Raw genomic sequence first — 19,156 nt, 5'->3', positions numbered from 1 at the left:
TCTCATCTCCATTTTCTCTCTATCTTCTACGTTTGTCCTAGCCTCATAATAATCCATGTTAACAATTTAAAATATACCTTTGCAATTTTTGTATGTGATAACATAATCCAGTGTAAGTCCATACATTTATGTTCAGAATTTTTATTATTTTTTATTTATAACAAATGTTATTAAATTATGCCTGCTCCTCTGTATTTTGCTTTTTTATTATTAGTAATACCTTATGCAAATTTTATATAGTTCTGAGTTGCAACATAGAGTGGATTTATACATTCTCTATTCATTTCTTGATGAGCATGAACTTTTTTTCCAGGATTTTGCTAAAATAAACTATGCTTTAATTAATATTCTAAATATTTTAAGTAACAGCACTTTTATTTCTATGACATAAACCTTAAAACTGAATATCTGGGTAAAAAGCGTTAAATATGTTGTTTACTTTAGATCTTATAAAACTTTTATCTAATCCTAAAAATGACCACAAACTAAGAAGATTATGTATTCAGAAAATAGTTAAAATTTTTCCTGAACCTCTTGAGAATTAGTTGCCAAATTAATGTAATTTTATTATGAAATTTCAAGTATCATTGGATAATGTTGTGTATGTTTCCTACAAAACAATATCTTAATCACAATACAATTATCAAAATCAACAAACGAACATGGCCACTGTACTCTCAACTAAATCTCCCTTCGCAGTTTCTGAATTCTCACAATAATGTCTGTTTAGAGTAAAACACCCAGCTCAGACTCATTTTGTGCATTTAGATATTATGTCTCTTTAGTTTCCTTCTAGCTAAAGAAGTTTCTTACCTTCCTTGACATTCATGACCTTGACATTTTGAATAATACAAGCTGGTTATTCTATGAAATGCCCTTCAATTTGAATTGGATTATTTCTCTTGGTTTTATTCATGTTATGACTCCTTGGCAGGAATGGTAGAGAAGTGATGTAGGGAAGCTGTCTTCTCACTGTGTCCTTTCAGATGGTACCCAATTTTATTTGTCCCATTGCTGGTGATATTCATTTTGTTCATACAATTAAAGTAGTATCTACCACACTTCACTGTCAAGTTACTCTTTTCCTTTTGTGATTAATTTTTCATGTGTGTAAGGAGTGACTAAGATGGCCTTAAGATTTTCCTCAGCTTGCCTAAACTTTGTTTCTCTCATTCTTACTATCTACCTCTGGCCTCCTTTTTTAAAGAGCATTTATTTTAGAAAATTGTAAACGGAAATTTTTTCTCTGCACCTTTGAGATGTAAATTTTTGTAAAGCCTGTTAAGATTTTACAACCCAGAAATGTCTTTTTCAAGGACCTGGGAGCCATCCCTTTAAATTGTAATCATAAAGAAAGATAGCATCCTTATTTCTCAGTTTCTGTGAGAGAATAAAGGATGACTTCAGTGGTTTCCCAGCCCCAAGTTGTAAAACCACCTCCTAGCATGAAGTCATATGCATAGTCATATAGCAAACACAGATGGAGTATGATCTCTACCTTACCTCAGCTCTTAAAAACCCCTCTGCCTTTTGTTTCAGTAGATTTTTGTTCAGATTGAGTTCTGGCTTATTTCTTCTTTTGCTATAGCTTATTATAAAGTCTTTCTTCCCCGAGTAACATTGTTTAATGCAATTTTTGCTTTGACAGGAGGTACTTCTAAATTTTATGAATCTTATTCATCATTAAAATTTCAATTTATTCATTTTTGTATGTGTATCTTTGTGGACTCCCATTTTCATATTTTGTTCAATGGTTCATTATCTCCTATTTTGATGGTCAAATAGTTCCAAACATAGTCATAAGAATTATCCTTCAAGGTGACATCTGTATCCCTCATCTCTGCAATCCTTTGCTGCTTTGCAGTTTTTTTCCTTAATGGTAATAACCTCAGCAAAACACTAGTAAACATTTTTGCCAATGTTTGAATGGGCCTTTATGTTCTAGCCTGATTCAAAAACATTAATAAAATAACGAATCGGGTAAATATAAATTTAAAACTGTTTATTTTTCCAAATAATTTGCTTTTCTTTATATTTTTCAAAATATTATATTTTCTGTCCTCTCATTTAAAATTTAAGCTTTATGTGGGCAAGGATTTTGCCTTTTGGATTTCTGTTATGTCATTACTTAAAGCAATGCCTGATACATAATAAGTGTTCAATAAATATTAGTTGAATCAAATTCAATAGGCATTATGAAGAAAAGTTGCATAACACTTATGAAAATATTGTTAGGTAGCTAGTCGGACATGAGCAACAGGGGAACAAAGGAATAGAAGGCCAGCCTAAAGACCGCTCAAAGAACACCTTATTGGTGGTTAGAGAATCCCTCCTGCATCCCCAGAGACAAAGGACAGGAGGGCCAAAATCTATAGCGGTTTAATCTGGCCATAGACACATGCACAAAAGGTATCTCCTTAACCTGCCCGCAACCTCAGCCTTATTATACCATCATTTTAATGCCACGTTTATTCCTGGAAGTTCAGGAATCTAATTATAACCAACTATATTCTGGGTAAGCACATGTGCACTAGGCAAAGTGTTATATAGCAGCCAAATGTCAATCAAAATGACCTCACATGCCAATCACCTTAAAACACCTTTGTGATTAACACCAGGGCCCTAATATAATGCAGACCTCACCCTCCCTTGGGGTGATAGCTCTCTGTCTTATCAGGCTGTAACCCGTGCCCAACCTCCCACTGAGATACATATCCACATTTCCAGTGGCTAGCCAGTTCTAGGCTTGCCATGTCTTTTACTTCGAAATGTGCTTTTAATAAATAATACTTTTCATCATGTCACGAAGTAGAAATTCATTTCTTCATCAGTGATAAGGCATGAGACCTGTGTTACCAGAATTCCGATCATCACAACGGTAACAATATAAAGTTGGGGGATCTGATGTTGTCACTGAATTCGGCTAGTACTTCATTAAATAATGTGACAAACTTATATAGAATTAAATAGAAGGAAGAAATCTTTCAAGAGGTGAAAAACCTTTTGGGTTTAGTGAGTATGTTATGCTTTTACAAAATGCAAACAAAGCCAGTGTTAGTAAAGGTCAAGAAAGGATAAGCTGGGTGTGAAATATGGATATAAAATAGGAATTGTCATACATGCCATGTAAGGATTCCCACTTTCATTTCAAAAAGCGATTGGAAGCCAATTAGCAAAGTAACCTGGTCAGTTTTGAGTTTCAAAATCATTACCCTGGTAATAGTAGGAGAAAAAGAATATGAGGACGTGGATATATATTCACTATTAGGCAAGAGATGATGGACCAGTATGAAAACTTTGACAATAAAGAGAAATGAATCGAAATATAAACATTAATAGGACTTGTCAATTGACTGAAAAGATAGATGAAGAAAACAACGTTAAGAATAATATCAGGTGTCTGTTTTTATGTAACTAGTTGGATGGTGGTTCACATTAATGCACTAACAATGGTCTTATTTGGGTGGAAAATTATAAATTAAATTTTAGACATGTTTGGATTAAGGTATAATGGAGACGCTTAAGTGGTATAGGCAGTTAGATAGTAAAACCTGAAACTCAGAGAGAGTTTCATTGAGGAATACGTAAGTTTCCAATTTTTTAGTGTGGATATTGACCGCAATTATTAAAAGATATTGCCTAGGAAGGAGTACAAAAGGATTAGAGAAGAAGGCCTAAAACTATGGGAAAGCTAACATATTTGACAGGGGCAAAAAAGTGTACTGAAATCAGAGAAAGCGAGAAGTCAGGGAGCAAGAAGGAATCTCGGGAATTTTTAGAAGACAGTATTTAAAGAATGGGGAAATAGAAAATTAATGTTAAATACTGCTTGAGAAAACATGAGAGATGTTAACTGAAGCAAGTTCACTGGATATGGCAATACAAATTTAGGGCGATTTGGTGAGTGCTGCTCTTGTCCACTTGTGTACTGTGATAGGTAAAACTAGACTGGACTAAACTGAGATGCCTGGAGGATATATTTTTCTTTAACTTAAGAAAGAGTCTTGAAGCAAGAAAGAGACATTCTAGCTCAGGCTCGTATTCAAAAAAGATGGAATATAGAAATGAAAATAAACTGATCTTGAATGTACAATGTACGAGTTTGTTAACACTGCTGCAACATTGTATCACACACAAATTGGGTTCGTTAAAACAGAAATTTATTGTTCCCATTTCTGGAAACTATAAATTCAACATAAAATTCTGCTGGCTCAAATTCTTTCAGATGGCTCAAGGGGAGAATCCTCCTTTGTTTCTCCTAGCTAACAAAAAAAAAAAAAAAAAAAAAAAAGGAAAAAAGAAAGAAAAAGAAAAAAAGAAAAAGGAATAATAGCAAATAAGAATATTAAAAATGCTAGATAAAAAAGTTTAATGTTGAAATGTTAAAAAGCATTTTCCTTAAAATGTGACAAATATTGTCATGAATTTGTGACAAGACACAAATATTAACCACTAATATTCTCCTGGTAATCTTACCTATTTTGATTAGATAGAAATAAGTAATAGATACAACAGGAAAAAATAAAACTGTTATTATTAGATGCTTTGTTTTATAGTATTTAAAAGAATTCACAAATTATTAAAAATTATGAGAGCTTTCAGAATAGATGTTGAACAGAAGAATAACCCAAAATAGTCACATTTCTATATAGAAACAATTATTTTAAAAGATAATAAAATTACATAATTGTAATAGCAAAAAAACAGATATATGTAATAGAAATGTGTATAGTAAACAATTTTCCATAACTGTTTAGAAAAATTGTATGTTACTTAAAAAGATAAAAACAATACAAGATTAATAAGAAAATAATGTTATAAATACAACGCTCTGAACATTGACCTATAGAGTATGAAAATACAAGATTCTTCTAAATTACTATAGAAAAGCAAAGACCCATGTCATTTGAAAAGTAAAAATACCAGTTGAAGAACATTACTTTAACAATTATCAAGATGTATTATCAGACTATGATATTAAAGCGGTCAAATGTTGAAAGTTATATAGAAAGAAAGAATAAAAGGTTACCAATTAAAACTATCCAACCAATGATTATAAGTCTATCATCAGAAACATTTACCTTGTGTCTTTTTTTCTGCTACAAATCCATTTTCTTTCTGCGTAGCATCTAGCCGTTGCTACACCATCATCACTGAGGTAAGCACATTTTTCATTCCCTCTCACAATAAACCTACAACAGAGAGATTAAACACTATGTACTAAGGAGTACTGTGATTTCTCCCTTGCCCAAAGACACCTTTTAAAAATGTCTTTTTAGGGACCTAAAATAGTGTGCTGTGACACAGTACTCTCTTACTAGAGTTAAGATATCTGTAACTTTGGACAATGAGTTTTTCTTCCAAGAATCTGTATTTGTTAAACTGAAATTAAGTTAGTTACATATAATCAGTGGAACTACCAGTTCATACCAGTTTATATTAACGAATGGTTCTTAACCTCAGGCAATTTTGACTTCTCCCTGCTCCCCACAAGAGACACTTGACAATAACTGGAGATATTTTTTGTTGTCACAAGTGGAGTGGGTAGAGGCAGAAATGATGCTGACATCCCACAATGCACAAGAAAGTGACCCTTCCCTATGACAAAGAACTATTCAGTCCAACGTGTCAGCTGTATTGCTATTGAAAAATTCTAATATGAACTAAGTGGTAAAGGGACTGGTAGTCATAATTTGGGCTCATTATACTGAGGTCATGGGTGCAGTGAACTCAGGTCTTTAGATCCAATTTTTCTTATTATAAAATAAAAGATACAAACCCCAGGACAAATTATGCTATCATTGCAAATAAATTCAAGCTAAAATGAACAACAAATTTAGCATAAATTGTAAAAGGTGTCAGCAAACAGGTAGCATAAAGCTTGAAATATAAATATAGAATTGGAGAAGATAAGCGAAAATTAAGCAAAAGCTTAAATTTTTTGACTGCGTTTATGAGTATCAGGTATTTATTTTCGAAATAACCAACTAGGAGATTTTCTCTTACAGCTTGATTCCCAGCCTCTCTGGCTAACTCTTGGAACTGATTTCATACATGATTCAATCTTCTCCATTCCATCTTTTCAACATGCATACAAATCCTGGGCTTTAGAGAAATGTAACTAATGCACAGGTTCCAAAGTAGGTTATACCATCTAAATTTAAATAATTGCAGGAAAAAAACTCACGATTTGTTAAATGCGATTTTGTTTATCCATTTTCCTGTTTGATTTTCTGTCATGAGCAGCCCAATCCAGTGGTCAGAAGTGCATTTGTGTTGTCTAAGAAACTTCTTTAAAGACAAAATAAATTTTATAATTTTATATATCAGTTTTTACTAAAACCTATCATATTTCTCATGCTGTATAGGCTGTAAGGAGCAAGGCAAGAAATAATTTAACTCCTAGCTACAACAGGAAACGGCTATGGCATTTTGAAAAAAATATTTGACTCACCAATCCTCAGTCTTCTTATCTATGAAACAAAAATATGAGATATATTTTCTTTAAGATACTTTTTGATTCCAAATTGATATAATTCAATATGAAAAGCTATTCTAGAATTTTTAAACAATAAACTTCTGAAAAGCGAGAGTTTTCCATTTGAGCTCTTGTTCAGATATTTTTATAATGTTTTTCTTCTTTCTTGTAATTACTAGTATATTGAGTTTAATGTTTTACATCAACTTTTCCCAAAAAATCATTAAACATATCAGAATTACTGTATTGTTTGCATCCCTCCCCACCCCCCAAAAAAGACCGAACATATAATATCCTGATGTATTTTGAAGATTATATATATTCATACATCTAATTCCTTTAGAATTTAATTATCGAATTTTATTGTTTGCCAACTATTTAGATTTTTAAAGATGTCACTTAAGGAAAAATATAATTTTCCTGATATTCTCTTTTTCTTTCTTACTGATATAATTTTGAAATTTCTTGCTACCTACGAGCCCTTTTTTACCATAAAATTATCTTATATAGAGAAAGTCATTGAGTCTACTCTGCTACTAAATACCTGAGAAAGCATAGACTTTATATTATATACTCCATGTTTCAAATTTATAATAAATATAAGGATATCATGACTGATCATAACATTAGGGTTCATTCATATCTAATAATTATTGACATTATAATATACCATCTTCTGCAGTACTTTATAAATTCATTTGAAAATATTTTCAATTGGACTAAGCTTTGAGTTTATGAAAGAACAGATTAATAAAACATTCTCTTTGGATTCAGAGGGTTTTATTTAGTGAAAAAAGTTATATAAACATAGAGTTAGAAAATATTCTATGAGATAGGAGAAGATAATCAGTATAATGAATACAGGCAAAATTTGAGTTCATAGGAAAAAGAATCTGCTTTTTCTGGGAGACTTTCACATAGGATGTGCTCTAAGAGGTGGATCTGGAAGGGAAAAGAAGATTCCACGATAAGTACGGAAGGTAAGGGAGAAAAGAACATTCATACTGTAGGCTTAGGAAAGAGTTTGTTTGACAGTAGAAAAAATATATACAAGAAAAGATGAATTTAGTGTGTGTGTGTGTGTGTGTGTGTGTGTGTGTGTGTGTGTGTGTGTAGATGGGGTTCAATAGTTATGGTCTTGGTGACAGGCAACTGGGAGTTGGATTTCTGAGAGCCTATTCTATGGAAAATATTAATTGTCATTTGGCAAACAAATAAATGTCCATCAGCCCCTTGTTAAAAATGTAAGATAATTTTAAGTAGATGAAAATAAATTAAAAAATATTTCATGAAACAGGTTTCATCTCATTTTAACTAAGCAAAATATTTTGTAATTTAAATAAATATATATAATATTTTAAAATATTTTAAATAAATAATCCTTTAAAATTCTTGTGTACATTACTTTTATCAGTCCACAGATAGGTTTACATCATTCTATTTGTCCTTAAATTTTGTCCAGATCATGTAGTACTTAATAGCCATCTACGATCTTCGAAATACATCAGGATATTATATGCTCAGTCTTTTTTCGGGGGTGGGGAGGGATACAAACAATAGAGTAATTCTAATCTGATATGTTTAATGATTTCTCTTGATTTGAAAACTAATTATTTTTGTACACTTCTTTTTTGTGTGTTCCATGATATTCACTATTTTCTCTGTCTTCGTCAATAAGAATCTTATAAGTGAAGCTTTAAAAAATATTTTGCCTTATTTCTTTATCCTTTAAAAATTTCACTAACATTCATTACTTTTTCATCTTGCTGCTAACAACCTTTTTTATTCCCTCACAAGAGGAACTGAAAATGACAGTTTAAAGATTATTCAAAATGTTCATTGCGAAAGTCTTGTAAAATTCAGGAGTGAAACTATTGATTGACTACAAAGGTTTTTCTGCTACATTGAGACTGTATATTTGATTTTCTGTGTTTAGTCAACATATCTAGTTTTTCACATTTTATCCTCATTTCCTTATTTTTTGTTGCTTCCAAAAGAGTTTATTTTCCTTGTACTGATCTATAAATTTCCCCAGCTCGGCTTTTCCATTTAAATTTGAACTAATCTTCAGGAAGATTACATAAAAATACTTTGTTCACCATAGCAATAACACACAATTCTCTTTTAATAATGTTGACTACTTTGCCGTACTCTTTACAACTTAAACATTTAATTGTACATTATTCACAAAAAAATTCAAATCAAGTTACATTACCTCTTACATTGACCCTTTACTTTTAAAGAGACTAAACCAAAGTAAAAAAGATATGCTTATCACAGAAGTGATTTGGGGAAGTAAAAGATTTCACAAGTGCAGAGCTACAGAGTTTCGTAATCTCCTATTACAGTTCTTGAAGATTCTCTTTATTCATAACATTTTTGCCAAGAAAATCAACATTTATTCAACAAAGATCCATTAAGTATTTAATCTGTATCTGCCTTTATGCTGTGGCAAAAAAATACAGTTTCAAATAAAACATAGTATCTGCTCACTGCAAGCTCATGTTCCAGGCTATGGGGAAACTTTCAATCATATACCTATTGCATTACTGGTAGTAAGTTCTCTTATGGAGGCTGCAGTGGGACCTCAGACACAGACAGCAAAGCAAGACTAAAAAGTCAGAAGAAGGTTCCTCAAAGAAATGGAGATTCAACCTTCCTGAGGCAATTCTCTTTTAAGCTATCAAGTCTACTACTTGATGTAAGTTTTACATTATCCAAACAAATTATCACCAGTTTTTTTTTTAACTGTATCTTCCATGGCATGTTATGAACATCTTCAATATTCTGTATATATGGAGAGGCATGTGGTAAAAGTTTTAAAAATCATAATGGAATTTGAATATTTTCAATGCCCCTACTCAATAAAATTTATAAGAAATGTCTTTTAGATTACTTACCATTTCTTCTTTAGTATTAATCACAGTTAGGTCAGCATGCTTAATAGAACAGTTATATCTACTTGAATTCCAATCTGCTTCTTGTTTAGAGAAATAATAACAATTATTTTGGAAACCAATCCAACCATCTTGGCAACCATAGTGAGAAGACCTAGGTACTGTGAAAAAAACTGAGACAATTATACATTTTAAGCCAGATGAAATAATATTTCTCTGTATTTGAGATCATTGGGGAAAGACAGGATTATGATGTAAAAGATTATGAACCTAATTAGAATTGCCTAGCTATTGCATAACAAGTTTAAAAAAATCGTGCTTTGTTAAATGACAGCAGTTCAGGATTTGACAGGACACTCATATTTCTTTCAACTCTAACCTTAGTCATACATAGGCCTTCCTGGAGCAACCAGCATGATTTCACTTGTGTTAAGTTACTCTTGCCATTTCTGGATAAACGAAATATAATGAAATCATAGCATTATCTGTGAGTAATAAAAATATGAAGTTATACTAGGCTGTTATAAAGCTATGACACATGCATTAAACTTTAAGGAAACATTATACTTCTTTATCGATTTGTGTACTGTTGTATCCCAGAGTCTTTTAGGGAAGAAAAGGGCACGCTGGTGAAGGAGGAGCATGGAGCACAGGCAGAACGAGGGCCTCCTCCCACAATCATGTTATTTCTAATTCCTAAACTGAAGTCCTATTCTTGAAACATCTGTAGTGTTTACTCTTCTGAACACACACAGATTAAATCAGTTTTGGGTACCAAAGTGGTTCTAATGAAATAAAATCTTAAGGATGAGATATAGTATAGGTTTTTCAATGCAGTTTGCTTTAAAGGAATTAATCTAATTACCAGTGTAAATGGGAAACTGGTGACTTAGAGTATGTATGCAAAGGTAAAACAATCGATTAAATTATTATCTATAGTCACCTGATACCAAGCACCTACAATAGCCTTCTCTTAATATTGATATTACAATGAGTTGAAAGTATAAGAATAATAATATCTGAACACCATGATTAAAGAAACTAAGCCAGGTGACATACACAGAGAGGTAAATGCAACAATAAATGAATGTATACTCTTTTTAATGCATGTGAATCGTTTCCCAAAATGCAGGACAATAAAGTGGTAATGAGAAATTTTTTAAAATTGAAGACTTTTACAGTATGACATCTGATTGAAGTAGAATTGAGCCATATTATCAATAACAAAAATAAAATTAATATCACCAAAGTTTGTAAATTAAGCAATACAGGGCTAAATCGCTCATGATTCAAAGAAGAAACTTGAGAAACTTGGGAAGTAGAAAATATTTTGAACTGAAAGGTAGTTACATATATTTTGGTATATGTGATTTTATATATATATATATATATATATATATATATATATATACACATATAAAATGCAACTAAACTTGTAGAACATAGCACATTTTCTTAAAGGTTAGAGAAAAAGGTTTTGGATTAAATTTACATTTCAAAAGAGAAAGAAGACATTTTTTTAAAAAAAGATAATTACCTATCTCGAAAAGTTAGTAAGGGCGATGAATTAAAACCAAAGTAGAAAGAAAGGCACAACTAAAAAATAAGACCAGAAATCGATTGAATAGAAAATTAATTGAAAGTAGAAAACAAAACTCAAGATGGCTTTTTGAATAATGTAAAATGAGCTAGAACACTAGGAAAACTTACGAACAACACTATTTAGTAAAGAAATTAAATCTTTAAAATTTCTGCCAAAGAAATCTCCAGATGGCTTCAGTTTTCACTATGTCTGATCATTTAAAGACGACATAACAATATTTCACAAGCTCTTTCAGAAAATATAATAGCAAGAAATACTTTCCAACTCAAATTTTGATGCCTTGGTAATCTTGATATTAACACCTCACAATAGTATAAGAAAGGGAAATAATGGCTCAGTCTTTTACAAATGTATATGTATATATCTTAAAATGTTAACCAGTTCAATTCATGAATGTTAAAAGGTTAATACTTTATAATCAAATTGAGTTTATTCTAGACATGAAGGCATTTTAAAAAATCTGTGTAATTAAACACATTAACAGAAAAAAGAACCAAATTAAGTATCTCAATAGCATTTGATAATATACTATGCCTTTTCAAAATAAAACTTTTTAGCCTTCTAAGAATCAAAAGGAATCCCCTTAATTTGATTAATAATATGCACAAATAATTATTCTTAATGGAGAGATATTAAAAACTTACTATGGATACTGAAAATAAGATAATGCAAGCTCTCACTACTTCTCAGTCTTGTACTGAAAATTCTAGCCGGTAAAATAAGGCAATAAAATACATAAAATAGTATAAAGATTTCAAAAGAATTAATAAAGTTGTTATTATTTACAGATAATCTGAATGCTGATGTAAACTTCCAAATAAAAATGAAGGCAATTTATTAAAATTAAAAGTTAATATAAACAACTCTTTAATAAATTAAAAAATATTCACGTCGGGTGCTTTTGGATAACAATGGATGTAAACCAGAAATCAATAACAGAAAGATAATTGAAAATTACAAAATACATGGAGATGAAACAATATACTTCTAAATAACACATGGATCAAAGGAGAAATCACAAGAGAAATTAAAAATATTTTGAACTAAATGAAAATGAAAACATAATTTATCAAAATTTGTGGTATGCAGCAAAATCAGTTCTCAGAGGGAAATATATAGCATTAAATGCATACATTAAAAAAGAAAAAAAGTTGAAAATCAATAATTTGTTTCCACTTTAGGAAACTAGTAAGAGAAGAAAAAATTAAGCCCAAAGTAAACAGAATAAAAGAAATAAAAAATTAGAACAAAAATTAATGAAATTTAAAACAGAAAATTAATAGAGAAAATCAACAAAATCAAAAGCTGATTCTTTGCAGATCATAATAAAATCAATAAACCTCTATCCAGGCTAACTAAGGAAAAAAGACAGAAGACACACATGAATAATATCATAAATTAAAGAAAGACATTATTACAGATCTCTTGGAGATTTAAAAGATAATAAAGGAATACTATGAATAACTCAATGCCCACAAGTTTGATAATCTAGATGAAATGCACCAATTCCTTGAAAGATAATCTTCCAAAACTACACAAGAAGAAATAGACAATCTGAATAGGGCAATATCTATTAAAGAAACTAAATCAATAATTACTAATGTCTCCAAACAGAAAACACCAAGCTCAGATAGTTTCACTGGTAAATTCTACCAAACACTTATGAAAGAACTTATATCAATTCTCTACAATTTCTTTCAGAGAATAGAAGCAGAGGGAATAATTCTTAACCTATCATAAGGCCGGCATTATCTTAATACCAAAACCAAAGTCATTATAAAAGAACTACAGGCAAATATCTCTCATGAACATAAAGGCAAAAACATTCTCAACAAATTCTCAGAAAATCAAATCCAATAATGTATAAAAAGAATTATACATCACAAAAAAGTGGAGTTTATTCTAGATCTGCAAAGCTGATTCAATATTGGATAATCAATTAATAAAATCCATTACATCAACAGGTTAAAAAAGAAAAATCAGATGATCATATTAATATAAGAATTTGACTAAATCTAATGTTCATTCATGACACGAATTTTCATTAAACTAGTAATAGAGAAGAATTTCCTCAACTTGATAAGGACTATTTACAAAAAACCTACAGCTAATATCATACTTAATGGTGACAAACTAGAGACTTTCTCACTAGGGTTACGTACAAAGCAAGGATGTCCCCTCTTAACCCTTTTAAAAAATATCATACTGGAAGTTCTACCCAATGCAATAAGACAAGGAAAGGAAATAAAAGACATACAAATTTTGAAGGAGGAAGTAATTTGTCTGCAGATGGCATAATTGTTCTGCAGAAAATCTGAAAGAATTGAAAAAAATTAAAACTTCTGAAACTAATTTATCATAGCAAGGTTGGGGGATACAGATTAATATATAACAGTCAATCATTTCCTTAAGTAAGAGAATTAAACAAATATTTGAAATTAAAAACATAATACCATTTATATTAGAACCCCACAAAATGATATACTTAGGTATAAATCTAACGATATATGTATAGGATATATTTGAGAAAAAAATACAAAATTCTAATGAACAAAATCAAAGATCTAAATAAATAGAGAGATATTTCTTGTTCATGGATAGGAAAACTCATATTCTCTCCATGTCAGTTTTTCCCCAACTTGATCTATAGATCCAATTCAATCCCAATCAAAATCTCAGCAAGTTGTTTTGTGGATATCAACAAACTTATTCTAAAATTTATATGACAAGGGAACAAACATGTACTAGCCAACCCAATATAGAAGGAGAAGATCAAAGTTGGAGAACAGATATTACTCAACTTTAAGACTTACTATAAAGCTACAGTTGTCAAGAGAGTGTGGTATTGATAAAACAATAGACAAATAGATCAATGGAACAAAATAGAGAATCCAGAAATAAACTGCCATAAATATGGTCAACTGATCTTTGACAAGAAAGCAAAGGCAATACAATGGAGCAAAGACAGTATTTTCAACAAATGGTGTTAGAACAACTGGATCTACATGCAAGAAAACAAATCTAGATACAGACCTTACATCCTTCACAAAAATTAACACAAAAATGTTCAAAGACTTAAGTTTAAAACACAGAGCCATAAAACTCCCAGGGGATTACATAGGACACAACCTAGATAACCTCAGGTATGATGATGACTTTTTAGATAGAACACCAAAGGCGCAGTCTGTGAAAGGAATAGTTGATAAGTTGGACTTCATCAAAATGAACAACTTTTGCTCTGTGAAACATAATGTCAAGAGAATGAGAAGATAATAAACCCTAGACTGGGAGAAAATATTTGCAAAAGATATATCTGATAAACTACTGCTATCTAAAATATTCAAAGAACCCTTAAAATTGAATAATAAGAAAACAAAACCTAATTTAAAAATACGCAAAAAGCCCAATGCCTTACTGTTAAATTGTATACCTGAAACTTACTGGATTTCATTAACCAGTTACCATAAAAAAAATTTTTTTAAATAGGCAAAAAGCCGGAACAGACACCTCAGCAAAGAAGACATGCAGATGGCAAATGAGTATATGAAAAGATGCTCCACATCACATATTACCAAGAAAATAAAAATTTAAGCAACAATGAGATACCACACACCTATTAGACTGACCCAAATCCAAAACACAGACAAGACCAAATGTTGTTGAGTATGTAGAACAAGAGGAACACTTGTTACAGGTAGAAATGCAAAATGGTATAGGCAATTTTGAACATGGTCTGGTGGTTTCTTACAAAGCTAACATACAACGTAATACAACAATTACATTCTTTGGTATTTACCCAGAGGAGTTGAAAACTGACATCCACACTAGAACATGCCAACTGATATTCCCAACAGCTTTATTCCTAATTGCCCAAACTTGGAATCAACCAAGATGCCCTTCAGTAGGTGAATGGACAAACTTTGGTACATCCAGACAATGGATTATTATTCAGTTCAAAATAGAAATGCACTGTTGAGCCAGTGCATTGAATATGAATCCTTAAATTCATATTACTAAGTGAAAGCCAATCTATATAATTCCAACTATACAATGCTCTGGAAAAGGTAAAACTATGGTGACATTAAAAAGTTCAGTGGTTGCCAGGGGTAGAGATAGGAGAGAGGAATTGGTAGAACACGGTAGATTTTTAGAGCAGTGAAAATACCCTGGATGATACCATAATGATGGGTATATGTTATTGTACATTTTTCCAAATTCATAGGATGTAAAACATCAGAAATACAGAATTAAGTAAATGATGGACTTTTTGATAAATTGATAAAAGATTATCTGAATGAAAAAATACATCTTGATTATTATATTCTAATATTTATAACGATCAATTTCAAGAGGATTTTAGCTTTCAATGTAAAATAAAATAAAATATAATAAATGTAATAAAAACTCTAATAGCTTCATTTTTTAAAGTACAGTGAATTTCTTAAACAGGATGCAAAATGTAGTAATGAAGAAAAGCAAAAAAGAAAATTACATTACCTTAAAATTACAAACTCTGTTCATTTAAAGACATCATATATAGTGGTCAAGTTTAAAATTAATAGTAGAAGAACATATTTACAATATCTACAATATGTACATAGTGGAAGAGATATTTAAATAGAAATGCAGAATATTTTTATCAAGTATGTTAAAGAACTCATGAATTACAGATGAGAAAGAAAGCTAATTCAATAAAAAATAGTGGGAAAATATTTAAACACTTTCATCACAAGACATTGTGGCTAAATAAGCAGTAAACAGGAAAAGGAATTTATCAGTTGGTCATTAGGGAAATTCCAATTAAAACCACAATAAGATGCCAACACAATAAGATACCAACACACACATTTTGTCAGACTGACAAAAATAAGTAAAACTGATAAAGTGTTGACCAGTATCTTTAACATCTCACACTATCATACACTTTTGGTTGGATTATCTACTATTTATGTATTATCTACTAAATCTGACTTACACATACTCTATGGTATAACTATATTCTAAATGATATCTAATATTCACTAAAAGACTAAAAGTATTAAAATATGTAAAGCAAAACAATTTGTAGTAGTCAAAATGTGGCATAATCCAAATGTACATTGAAAGTAGAAAAACTAACAAATTAATATATAGCATGGAATACTCTACAGCAAAGATCTGCAAACTATTACCTGAAGCCAAATTCAGAGGTAAAACTTATTATACTTTAAAATAATCAAAATAATAAAAAAAATAACCTAAAGGTCAAAATAATTAAAAGAGAAATATTTTGTGACACATGAAATTTAGCCAATATTCAAATTTCTATGTTCAATTTTGTTGCAACACAGCCATAATCAACTGTTTATGTATCTTCTGCAGGTGTTTTTTGCACTACTAATACAGAGTTCAGCAGCCGCAGCAATCCAATAACAAAGCTTAAATTATTTACTATGTGGCCCTTTGTATAAAAATTTTTCTAACCCCCTTCTACAACAATGAGTCAAGGAAATTTTGCTACATGTTAGGACATGGAAAAAAAAAACAAGCATGATGTGGAACAAAAGAAATGAGATGCAACGGATACATACAAATTGCATTATTTAATTTATTTTTTATTTGCATTTATCTTCATTATATTATTTACGTAAAAGTTTTTAAGTGGCCAAAACTAGTTTATGCTAAAGAAGTCAAAATAGTAATTACTATTATCAGGGTGAACAATTCTTTTTAATCTTTGCATGTCCCAACATCTTACATAGATCATGCAATTCATAATAATTCATTTATTGATATCCATTAACTATATTGTGACTAATGGGAAGGAAGTGAGACTAATGAGAAAAGACCATGGGAGAAAAGAAAAAAAGGATCATATAATAGGAAGCCCTGAAAAAGAAAAAAAGAAAATAAATGAAGAAATAAAGGACTTAATTTACTCACCTATTGTAGACACTAAAATAATATTTAAAATAATAGATATCAATAGAAATATCTTAATATTATGCTTCCCGAGAAAACCTGAAAAACAAAAAAAAACAAAAAAACAACTACATTTAGGTTAAGAAACAGGTTAAAAAAAAAACCCTAAATTTACTTTCATAACCACATTTGACAAAGCTCTTTAGGCAATTTTATTCTGATACTTCACAAAGAGATGACACAAAACAAACTTTTCCTGTTTATCGTATGAAAAAAAATATCTGATTTTTTTTCTTGTTGTTGAAATACTCAGGACATCCTTATATCCAATTTAAGTGTCATAGCTAAGGAATCAGACATGTATGAGTCTTTAGGGCAGAATTTCCTCAGGCCTGGAGCTACCCTCAGGCCATTACTAGTCTTCCTCTATGGTGAAATATTAGCATATTCTAACAATCCTTGAATGTTTCTGAGAAAATCTACTTTCCAACCAATGAGAAATTTATTTTAAAGGATAGACGGCATAGCATATGTGAAAGGCCGTGGAATAACCAATCAAAAACTTGGGATTGAGGTTTTTGCCACAAACAAGCAATGGGAGCTTAGATAAGTCATTTTTTTCTGTTCCTGTATTCCCACATCTGCAAAGTCAGTAAAACGGAATTAATCTCTGGTCAGAAATTGTTTTTCTTTTACTAGTGCTCACTTAGAGAAAAAATGGTACATAAGTTTTTCAAAATGAATCACTTATTTTATATGATTATAAAGTATTGTTATTGTAAAAGTTTATAAGAATTTTAAAAATTATAGAAGTTACTTAAAGATAGACTATAAACTCATTGAAACATTTATCATTCTTATTTTTTTAGTTATTCCTTTGTTAAATATTTTTTCCATTGTGTATGTATGAAGAAATTTAAAATTCATCTAAATTTACATTACTTAGAGATAACCAGCATTCTCATTTGAAGTGTCTTTCTAATACTATTTTTATTCATATAACCTCCCTTCCAAATACACATAATTTTAAATGAGTATGATCATCATAATATGTTCTTCCCATGCCTGACAGATTGTTAAAAATGACCCCCAATGAATCATGCCTCTCTGTGTTCATCATCCCTTGGACATATGATTTTTCTACTTTTCCCAACAAGAGGTACATTGTATTTCCTGACACTTGAATACGAATTGGCCTTGTCCCTCACTTTGACCAACAGAATGTGGTAGAAGTGACAGTCTGGGCTTCAGAACCCAGGCCTGAAGAGATGTTGCAATTTCTACTTTCACTTGTAGGGAAAGAGGAATGGGGGTAAGGGGGGAGAGACAGAGAAAGAGAGAGAGAGAGAGAAAGAGAGAGAGAGAGGAAGAATGGAAGATAAACCACTGAATCCAGCCACTAAGGCTTAAATCTGTGAGTGATGACATTTGAATGCCCAGTCCCTTCCCAAATACACCAGCTGGCATCAAATAGAGGAGAGGAGCCATTTCCACTGAATCTTGTCCACATTCCCAACCCATAGAACCACCAGCGATACCGTGACTATTGTTTTGAGCCACTAAAACTTTGGGGTGGTTGTTTTCAGAGCAACAGATAAATTTATACATTGTGTAAAAGTGTAATTTGACATCACAATTTTAATGGCTGATAATAATCTTTTCTACAGCTATACTAGTAAAAATATTATTTTGTTTCTGATGGATCTTTAAGTAGTTTCCGGTTTCATTCCTTTTTTAAACAAGAACCAAAGTAAGTGTAGTTTAAGTGTGTTTTTGCATACTTATCTAATTATCTTCCTAAGATAAATTTTCAAAAATAAATAAATTGGCATATATTGGTTAAATGTTCTTCTAAAAGTGCACTACTAATCTATACTATTATACATGAAAATACTAGTGCCAATAAAAATTCATAATAAAGTAAGTTTTATAGAGTACAATATGGAGGGAAAAGGGAAAAAACACAGCAAAAGAATATTAGCATTGTTTTTGAAGCACTCGATTGTTATTATTTCATCTACCTGAGAAATATAATTATGGAGTTATATATAATTTTGTATATTTCTTTTGAATTTCTGAAAAGTCTTGTCATTAGCTGTGGATTTTTTCTGACTATCTGGAATTTCAAAGCTATATAGTAAGCATGATCTGTAATGCTTTACTTTCCAACCAGCTCTGTTTATATTCTTTTATCCTTTAACAAATGTTTATTAATCATCTACTATAGTAGTAAGCAAAAAAGACATAATTCATGCTTTCCTGAAATATGTATTCAGT

At 30.7% G+C, this 19,156-nt stretch overlaps 1 protein-coding gene across 9 annotated transcripts in view; it reads right to left on the bottom strand.

Moving 5' to 3' along the window:
* The window catches only part of LOC107502067 (C-type lectin domain family 2 member B), a 50,071-nt gene that overhangs the window by 24,695 nt on the left and 6,220 nt on the right, over nucleotides 1-19,156 (bottom strand). For 7 of the 9 annotated variants that reach the window (XR_004955747.1, XR_004955748.1, XM_036237075.1 and 4 more), the window contains exons 2-5: nucleotides 16,901-16,978; nucleotides 9,379-9,548; nucleotides 6,188-6,291; nucleotides 5,082-5,192 (exon numbers count right to left, since the gene is read on the bottom strand). Coding sequence is in view for 7 of the 9 variants with exons in the window: in XM_036237075.1 (XP_036092968.1) it covers nucleotides 5,082-5,192; nucleotides 6,188-6,291; nucleotides 9,379-9,548; nucleotides 16,901-16,978 (463 nt within the window). In the remaining 2 variants the exon portion in view is untranslated. Of the gene's footprint in view, nucleotides 1-16; nucleotides 4,263-5,081; nucleotides 5,193-6,187; nucleotides 6,292-9,378; nucleotides 9,549-16,900; nucleotides 16,979-19,156 lie in introns of those variants that run through there. The other 2 variants (XM_036237076.1, XM_036237073.1) reach the window with 2 other exon arrangements.

Source organism: Rousettus aegyptiacus, unplaced genomic scaffold (assembly GCF_014176215.1).
Source record: "Rousettus aegyptiacus isolate mRouAeg1 unplaced genomic scaffold, mRouAeg1.p scaffold_m13_p_2, whole genome shotgun sequence".
In the NCBI taxonomy this organism is placed as follows: domain Eukaryota; kingdom Metazoa; phylum Chordata; class Mammalia; order Chiroptera; family Pteropodidae; genus Rousettus; species Rousettus aegyptiacus.
This window is presented reverse-complemented; position numbering and strand designations above follow the sequence as displayed.